General features: G+C 43.5%; 1 protein-coding gene across 1 annotated transcript in view; it reads left to right on the forward strand.

The window, feature by feature from the left end:
• ESR2 (estrogen receptor 2) overlaps positions 1–7,385 on the forward strand; it is a 33,493-nt gene extending 26,108 nt beyond the window's left edge. Inside the window, exons 5-8 of the mRNA XM_009644860.2 lie at positions 784–922; positions 3,231–3,364; positions 4,998–5,172; positions 7,196–7,385. Of these exons, the coding sequence (XP_009643155.1) occupies positions 784–922; positions 3,231–3,364; positions 4,998–5,172; positions 7,196–7,385 (638 nt within the window). The remainder of the gene's footprint in view (positions 1–783; positions 923–3,230; positions 3,365–4,997; positions 5,173–7,195) is intronic.
• Positions 7,386–9,921: the final 2,536 nt, after the last annotated feature.

Consider the following 9,921-nt stretch of genomic DNA (forward strand, 5'->3'; position numbering starts at 1 on the left):
CTGACGCCTTGCCGTCACTTCTGGAGACAACTAAATGCTGAAACAGGCTTATGCACAATCGCATTAATTCTATTCTTGCTTCTAGGATGCTGTGAATGGTGGCAATGGGGACACCAATACCCTCACCAACTACCCTTGTATTTTCTTTTTTCTGGTTTATTGCAATTTTGGGGAAGGACGTGGCAGGAAAAGGATGGGCTGGGGTCAACACATGTCACTTGCAAAGAGGATGATAGCACAGAGGCACCAATAAGTGGGTTCTTTCAAAGCCACCCAGCAAACCCAGAAACGTGCCTGTCTTAAGAGGTAAAAAAAAACCTCTGCAAGCGACAACCGTATGCATTCTGGGGAAAGTATAGCCTGTTTTCTTAGGAGTCCTCTGCAGTGCAATGCCGTAATCTCTGACAAACGTTGAGTTTTCTGAGTGAATCCCTGGTGCCTGCCAGGAGGCTGTGGGTCTGTGATCTGAAGAGGAGGCCAAGCAGAAGGCAGGTCATCTGCACTCGCTTGAGTTTCACCAGTGGTATGGGAGTAATTGCACTTGAACATCACTCTGCTTTATTTCAAATGTTTTGTGGAAGATTTGACAATGATAATAACAGATGTTTATGTTCCTGTTGGAGATGGCAGCCTGGGGTTTCTGCTGTCAGTGCCCCCTTCTCTGGCTTTCTTCACAGCCCATAATTCTTTCTGTTTCTTTTCATTTCTCATACACTCTGTCTTCTTTATCAAAACAGAGAAATAAACAGGCTGATTTATTTTATGCTATTTTCATCACTTTAGGCTTCATTGATCTCAGCCTCTATGACCAAGTAAGACTCTTGGAGAGCTGCTGGATGGAAGTTTTAATGGTTGGTTTGATGTGGAGATCAATCGATCATCCTGGGAAACTGATTTTTGCACCAGACCTTGTATTAGACAGGTAAGAGAAATAAATTTCCTGAGAATGCTTCATATTAGCATGTTTGGAGGCGGGGTGAATGGTAAGAGGAAGAGGATTAAGTATGGGAGATGCTATTAATATTTTATCTAACGATATAATTCACTTGTATTTGTAACAATAATGTCTTGAGGTTCCACATCCTTCCAGGGGCTTAAGGAATGCTGAACATAAACAGTATTGTTGAACTTGCAAATTCCTGAGTGTCTGTAGCACCTGACAGTGTGAAATTTCTCTGTATTTTTCACATCTTTCATTGGTTTTGTTCCTTTTGGTCTGGATCTCTGGATGCTGAAACTGTAGACACATCAGGACAATGCCTGACATTGTCAACTTCTCTCTACATCCCTCAAAAAATGTAGACATAGTGTCAAGCCACATTTTAATTATTTTAAGTAGCTTTTCTACCTGTTTTTCTTCCTGCCACTACTGCAGCCTTCACAGATAGCTATAATAATGATCATTGCAGCACTAGCCAAAAGGGATTTAAAAACCCCTTAGCTTGCTGTCTAATACTGGGAATATTTTTTCAAACTAAAGCAGGGTGTTTGCAAGCTTAAAAATTATTTCTCCATAACAGCATGTACCAACAGGGAAGAATATGGATTAGTAAGGATGTTTTTCTACAGGACCTTAGGAGGATTTGACCTGGGCTTCACATTGGTAAAAAGTCAGGGAAACAATCTATTCTTTTGCGTAGGCTTAAAATGTCTCTTAGCCTTTTCGACCTGGGGAAATTCAGATCTCTACCAGTCCTGTGCCTTGAGCTTAATAATAATCATTGTCGTAGATACAGAAAGCAAAATGGGTTAGTAAGAGAAATAAATTTAATATATAAAAGATATGAAATAAATTATTATTTGCTCATATAAAATTCAATGCAAGGACATGCTGTGTTGTTCAATGCAATGACTGAGATTGCTGAAAATGTATGATACATTTAGTTCCTCGGGAGCGAATATGTGCTGAATAGAGAGAGCTTATTTGATGCATTCCTTCACCTCCACGAGACACAGCAGGGTAGGAGCTAGCAAGCACCTGGGCATGCTGTAATTTTATTTTTTTTAAGACGTGTGTATGAAACTGGTCCGTAACTTGATTGTTTTTATTTTAGCTGAACTTCAGATACATCTCCTACATAATCTTTGTAGACAAGTACTTCTCCGATGCTTCTGCCTTTGTTTTGAAACTGGCAGCTGCCTGTCCTTCTCTGAAGCTTAAAATTCTCCTTTGCTATGAGGAGCACAGGGAACTGGGCAGTATCCAGGCAGCCGCCTTTCTGCAGGCCATACTCGCTGCACCTGGTCAGCATTACCTGCCCGTGCCGGCCTCGCAGCCTGAAGGCTCAGCACCTTCCTCTTGGGATCCAGCAGAGGAGTAAAGTTCTTTCCTTCTCCTGCACTGCTGTGCTTCAGTTTGTCTCCTCTCAAAAACACTATAGAGAAAAAAATATCTCATATTCCAGACATTATAAGAAGCAACCCTTTGAATACTGTGTTGTAGAGCTTAACTGCTTTTTTAGTCCAGTACATGTAAAAAAAAAAAAGCAATAAAACTGGAACAGTAACTTTGGTGGTTCAAAATTCACTGCTGCTTAATTTTAAACCCTTTGGAGTGGCTTAGGGTTGTTTCGTTGGGTTTGGTTTTTTTCAGATCAGAAAATGGGACCATTTCTAATATCCCAAATGGAGAAAGTTGCATTCAGTAAACGCTTGCAAACATAAACATAACCAAACCACAATAATCACCAAAAAGCCAAAAATCTATTTACATTTAAGCACCTACAAAGAAAAAGGTGCTGGGGTATGGGAGTGGAGGTTGTTTTATTATTTAAAAATGTCTTATTGTTCCAAGAAACTTATTTTAGGGGGTCTTCCTTATTCACCAAGTCCTGAGGCCTCGTCAGGTACAAATAGAGATGTCACTGGTTGGGGTATGAACTCCTTGTGAAACAAATCTGGAGAATGATTCAAGGTGGTACTGTGCCCTGCACTGCCGAGTTTCAAACTGATTATCCAGAATTATACTGGCTGTGAGGATAAAGCCTCTTACAGAAATATGGTCATACTTACCTGCATGCACTTTAAAGAGAAAATCAGTTTCTTAATGGTGCTGACCTTCTATACCAGTGCAATTTTCAATTTAGATTTCATGATAGAACCTTTTGAATCCTCCCAAAGATGAGATGGATAGGTGTTTTGCAGCCTCCTTTGTGCTTTGACTTTTGTCTGGCTGAGTCAGAGTTTCTTAATTCTACATTTTCTGTAACATTTTAAATGTGTTTCCATAGGGATGAGGGGAAATGCGTAGAGGGAATTTTGGAGATCTTTGATATGCTCCTGGCCATGACCTCAAGATTCCGAGAGCTGAAACTGCAGCACAAAGAGTATCTGTGTGTCAAGGCAATGATCCTCCTCAATTCCAGTGAGTACACGCTTGACTCCGACGCTCACCAAATTGTACTTTTTATTTTGGGGGTGGCTGGGAAATCAGCCCCTAAAAATGGCAGAAATATCAAATGAAATAAAGCTGTTGAAAGAAAATAGGAAAGGACTTCTAACCGTCAGTTCGTAAGGATTTTTTGCTCAAGAAACTTCTAAACGGTATCATTTGCTGGATTTAGGGTCTATGTCCTGTTGTAAGAACTGCATGAAAGACCCAAAGTCTGAACGGTTCTCACGAGATGGGGCTCATGTCCTGGGCTGTGGGTACGTCCTTTTCAATGGGAACTTTTGCTCCTATCTCTGTGGATCCTGGTCACGTGTACAGTTGCAGACAGCTCTACAAGCCTGACCTTAATTCTTAGTTCTAGTAAAACTACTCAACTGTGTGATGATTAATTGGGCTGAAATGTCCCTATTTAATGCTAATTAATTGGTAGAAATGATTGAAATTACTCAGCAGTTCTGCAAGATGAATTTCAGGATAGGAGCTTTGCTTTGCAGCCTTTTACGCATGGCAAGTCTGCAGTAAAATGATTTTATTCCCCAGAACATGTTGTAATTAATGTTTAAAAAAAAAAAAACAACAACCCCGAAAAACAAAATAACATCTAACTATTTACATCTACTGTTTTCAGCAAGGAGCTGCTGTGTAATTCACAGCCCAGTTCTGCAGGGGAATAGCCCAGCTGTTTTCCCTCTTGTTTATTTCAACGGACAACAAAAGCTGTTCTTTTGTCCTTAAAAAACCCCACAACAACCAACCGACCAAAAAACCCAATAAAAAACCCATGTTCATCAGCCATATTTTCTTCAAAGCCTCAATTCTTAAAAAAATCTCTCCTTTCACCTCTCCCTGCTCTTTGTTCTTGTCAAAGTTAATCTTCTACTCCTGATTTTCAAGATGTTCTGGAGCTCTGCCCTTCCATAAGTATCTTTGGGAGTTGTTGGGCTTTTTTCCCCATTTCTCTTCTGCTCTATCAATAATGTTATTGTGTGTTTCCAGACCTTCCTGGTGGTGATTTCTCCTCTTCCCTCTCCATACCCCCACTTCCCTTATTTTGCTTTTGCTGACTTCTGAGGTTTCTGACTGTAGGCAGGTGCTGCGTTAGGGCACCCTTCATGAGCTATGGGGCGAGCATGGCTGGCTGGGTCTATGAGCAGCCTCTCTCACCATGTTCTCCTCCCTCCCTAGGACAGACTCAGATTTTTTTTTTCTTTCCCCCCCAGCACGAAGGTATTAGAGCAAGCATAATGCTATAATTCCCAATAGTAACTAAACTACAAGATACAGAGTGATCCAAAGGAAAAACCCCTGGAGAATGGAGAGGACGTCCATTCTCTGGACTGAAGGCTCTATGTTCAACATGTTGTCTTAGGAGGGTTTGGGAGAGTTACTCAGTTTGGAAATGATGTGGCTGTCAAATTTTGGCAAAGGAATGTAAGTCGGAGCTTGGTGTGGCACATAGAGCATCATTTGTAGAGTCTGGAGGGGGAGTGTCAAGGAATGTGTCTTCTCTAATCCTATTGGAATATTGCATCAGGAAAAAAAATCCACAGTTGTAGCTTTTTTCTTCCTTCTGAGCAGGGAGTGTTTCTTTCTCTTCTTTGGTTAGGCATGTTTCCTTTGTCGGCAGAAGAACCCGAAAGCAACAGGAAGCTGCATCACCTGCTTAACGTGGTCACAGACGCTTTGGTGTGGGTTATCGCAAAGAGCGGGATCCCCTCGCAGCAGCAGACCACTCGCCTGGCCAATCTGTTGATGCTTCTCTCTCACATCAGACACGCAAGGTAGATTTTTACCGAATGTGTGCGATGCGTGAGGTGTTGGTGTTTGTTTAGTACAGCGATAAAGCAAGGCTTGAACCCCAGAGCAGTCCTGAGGGAATCCTGGTACTGCTCTTCATCTCTGGTCATCGTAAGACTTTCCTTCCTAGCCCAACTAAGCAGGCAATATACTCGAGTGCTTACTGGCACTCAAAAGTGTTGTGTTAATAATAAAATGCTGTATTGCATTAAATTGTTCATTATGTATCTGCCTGAACTGTTTAACAATAATAACACATATTCAGCCTTTCAGCAATACCCCACCCTGCCATCTTCTGTCGAAAACAAAAGTCTCTTTCAAAACTGATCTGCAGTGTGGGCTTTGGTGGAGCAAAGTCTACTTTGTGTGCCATGTTTGTTCCAGGCCAAATTTGTTCTTTTAATTGGAACCACAGCATTTTTGCTGACTGACCTGTGCTACAGCGATGCCCCACTCCTGCTTTCCCCATGGGAAGCAGTTCCTCTGCTCCCTGCCAGTTCCTGGACCTCCTCGAGCTGCCCATCTTTGCTTGCAGTACAGCAGACTCAAACACAGGGCCCTACAAACAGATGCTTTAATTTTCAGGCTGTTTGTCATTTTAAATTATTGCCCAGAGACAAGCTATTCACAAAGCTGTCTTATGTCTCGGCTTTGGACTGTGCATCCAGGGAAGACGGTGCTGGGGAGTCTTCAGGGCCACCTAAAACAGGCTGGAGCAGGCAAAGGAGAGATGGACACATCTGACTTTGTGTAGGGACACTGGAAGAGGGACAGCCACCTTTGCAACGAGCTTCCTGGGAGAGCAGGTGGCAGCAGCAGGGACCTGGCTGCCAAAAGGCAGCTCTAACAGCCAGTTTGTGAGCTGGGGGTGAGTTTGAGGGCTGGCCCTGCAGAACCCAACTCATGGCTCTGATGCACTGCCATCATCTGGGTTGCCCGCTGTGGTGTGACACCGCATCGCAGCATCGCGGGAGCTCTTGTTCTGGCGTGGCGTGAATAAACATTGTCAGCCTTTGCAAAATTTATATATTTTTCTTATTAAAGCAAGAGTTTTTATGCTGTGCCTGCCTCAGCCAAAGTCTGGAGGCTACTTGTTGTGACCGGTCTCCTTTGCTTAGCACTGGTCAGTCAATTACGCTTTGTTCTGGAAATAATTGATGCTCTCAGCCTTGATTACCGAGTGATGCAGGATTCTCAAGAGCTGGGTGGAGGAGGGAGGCTTCAGTTTCTTCTTTGCTGTTAACATATTTATAACCCTTGAATTGTAGCAGTACCTCCTTTTTCTGGAAGCATTGCCCCCTCCCAATCCAATCCACCAGGTCAGCTACGTGCTGCTTCCACTGTGATAAATTTGGTGTTGAGCAAGCGCAATTAGATTTCAAACTCCAAACCTTGAGTGAGTCTGAAGTATATGTACGTGCAACTGCAATGGCAATAGACATCTCCTGTTGGTCCAAGTCGCGATACAGCCACACAGCGCTCAAGCTAACAAGGTTTCCTTGTATCTTACTGCATAACAAATTACTTCTAAAGCCTGTAGCCATCTGCAAGTTCTGACACTGGACTTGCAGCAAGGAAACAAATGGCTTGAGGTTAGCCAGGGTAGTTTGCTCTACCTACTTAACCAGGCAGGAGAGGCAGGAGTCACTACAGCCACACGTTGTAAATTCCCCTGATGTATAAAGCTGCGGCATGTGGGCCCCCCACGTTTGGAGCATCAAGGAAGCTTCCCCATTGATTTCAGTAGGGTTTGGTACACCTGCATTATTTTCTGAAGTCAGTTTGTGCGGTGCAAAACAAACCTTGGTTCTCTAAATAGTAAAACTCTCAGCTTTAAAGTATTGGGATGTTGTTCCTGTTGATAGTGGTAAGCGATCTCAAAGGCTACAGCACCTATATCCTCTTAACTCCTAATAAAAAAAGGGCTCTCCTGAAGCCGTGGGCATGTTTCCCTTCTCTGCACTGCCAGACCCAGATCGCTGACTTATTTTCTGTTCTCCTTCACAGTAACAAGGGAATGGAGCATCTCCTGAGCATGAAGTGCAAAAATGTGGTCCCGGTGTATGACTTGCTGCTGGAGATGTTGAATGCACACACTCTCCGAGGCCAAAGGAAGTCCCCGGTCACGCACCCCGAATTTGGCCCATTAGAACAAATGGAGACTGGAGACAGTCTGCGAAATGGGGCAGCCCAGTAATTCTGTCGAGACCTAGAAATGTGAAGCTTCTTCAAAGCTGTGAGAGAAAAAAAAAGCTGCTGTGATGGGACTGCTGAAGTGTGACCAAGTGCGAGTCTTCATCCCTTCTAGATTTGCACATCGGCATCTCGGGAAAAGCTTGCAGGACGCACACCGCCGTCCGTGTTTCTGACATTATAATAGCTGCACTTTTACAGTGCCTTTTCTGAGACCCTTCAAAATCACCTTGTGAAATTAAGCCTCAGAACAGTGCTGCAAGACAGGGGATCGCTGCCTCTTCTTCTCAGAGGCAGGTGAGCCGAGACAGACAGATAACGGGCCTGGTTTAAGACGGCAGAAGAAGTCTGCGTCAGGGCTAGGAGCGAGCACTTGCGTCTCTCTCCCAGACCAAGGCTTTTAAGCGCTGACTAGACAATCTCCTCTTTCAGCCTGAGGTGGTATGAAATGTGGAGCAGCATCGTTTGGGACAGATCTGCTTACCTGTGTGCGCTGGTCCCTGGGGAATACCTGCTTTGCAGCTGATCCAGATAAAGTGCCAAGATATGTACAGTGTAAAGGAGTTTCTTCTATTCTTAAATATGCAATGGCTGCAAGGGCCTTCATTTGAAGGCCGTTCATAATAGCTTCTAGGGCCGGTTCAGAGCCTCTTCAGAAATGTTGAACCAAGCTTAAGTTTGTACTTTGTGAGCCTGTTCTTAACACTCACGTTATTTTCTGTGTATAATTCTTCAGTGCTTTAAACAATGACCAAACTGCCGAGGTATTTCAGTCTATGCTGACCTTTGAAATGTGTTTTGTCTGTGAGATTAACATGTCGTTTTATATATTTATTAATGATGTTAAATCTATTACAATATTTAGGTACAAGAGGTTGCTCTGTGAATATTAAATGTTTGCATTTGTATATGATCCGCTAATCAGGGCTTGTGAAATCAGCTGGAAATGAACCATCTCCTCTCCCCTTTTGACTCATGTGTGGAATTACGCCCTGCCCACCCGAAACCTCTTGCAGGGGCTGAGGCAGTGGGCAGGAGCCCAGGCTGGGACCTGCTGTCGCCTGCTGCCCTCAGCTTTGCCGCTTGCTTGTTTTCAAAGCGCATGGCACCTTACGCCGCGGTTTTCATACCTTGTGCGGGATCCCTCAAAGAGCGGGGAGGGGAGGGAGAGGGGGGTGATGGTTCTTCCTTTGCTCCGCAAGTGTGAGGACTTGTTTGACTTTCACTGAAGATGTGGGTTTAAGCCCCCCCCCGTTGTGCTGATTTCTGCATGCGTTTAAGCTGCACCGAGAAAAAAAAAAAAACCAAACAGAGGAACCAGCCTGGCCGATGACCTCAGTGAAGAGCAGGATGACATCACTCGTGCTGGCAACTGCCAATATCACATTTGATGTGAACTAGAATTGCAATCGCTCTCAAATGGATACATTTAAATATAATACATGTATGTTCTGGGCATTTCAGGTATGGTGAAATTAAACTGGGATCACACCAAAACTCTGTTTTGAGCCAATAAGTGTTTTGGATGAGGGACTCTGATTAGTATGCCATTTGCATACTTTGAATATTAGTCAAACCTTTGGTCTTGGTGTTTTTTCAAAGCCAAGGACAATATTTTTTTATAGGAGGAGCATAAAGAGTTTTCAGTGAGTTGCACAAATCTGTTGTCTTGTTTTGCTCTTGTACTATACCAGATGCTGCTGCTGGTCTAAATTTTTACTAGCAACCTTTTTATTGTTTTTAAGAAACTGTGTAAAATAGCAGTGCCCTTCTAAATAAGTGTAATATTTACTACAGAAAAAGGGAAAAAAATGTGAGTACAGTCTGGAGTTGACTGGTACTTTCATTTTGAGGGAAGTTTTGCTATGGAACAGATGGGTTTCAGTGTTTCTTGGGCTTGATCACCTTCTGGCCTCCATGCCTGTTGTACTGTTCTTCTTCTGATTTTCCTTATCCTGTGGAATCTTTTTGTTTAATACAGTCTTTCAAAGAGCTGTTTAAGTGATTTGGTTGGTTGGTTTGCTTTAGAAGTGCTAAATTTATGTGCAATCTTGAAACAAACCTCCTAAAAAGTCGTTAAATTGACTTCTGAATGGAAATTTGCTCTGGATTGACTTTGTAAAAGGGCAGCGCTGCGGGTTTGTGCCACGTGTTGTGATTCATATGTGCTGTTACTAGCGCAGTGCCACGAGGAAAATGATGTGATTTTAACAGATATTTTCTGTCTTGTTGAGCATCATTTTATTAAAACTTACTACTTAGTGTTTTAAAATGGGCAAAAACCAATAGCTGTCGACTCTCTGGATTAATGCAGCTGTGTTTGTATTTGGATAAGGAGAAGGTGCACGTTGGGTTTATGGTGGCTCTGGATCCCAGACTCCCTCAGGTGCTGCGTCCTGGCACGGGGCACGTCCGCGTCCCTGCAGGGCTGCCACGCTGCGTTTCTGTTCCGATACTGGGGGGGGGGGCTTTTCCAATTTCAGCTCGAATTAATTGAGCACCGAGGTGCTATGAGGTGGCGGGGAGGAGAGCGGGGCTGG

Source organism: Egretta garzetta, unplaced genomic scaffold (assembly GCF_000687185.1).
Source record: "Egretta garzetta isolate BGI_Z169 unplaced genomic scaffold, ASM68718v1 scaffold508, whole genome shotgun sequence".
NCBI lineage: Eukaryota > Metazoa > Chordata > Aves > Pelecaniformes > Ardeidae > Egretta > Egretta garzetta.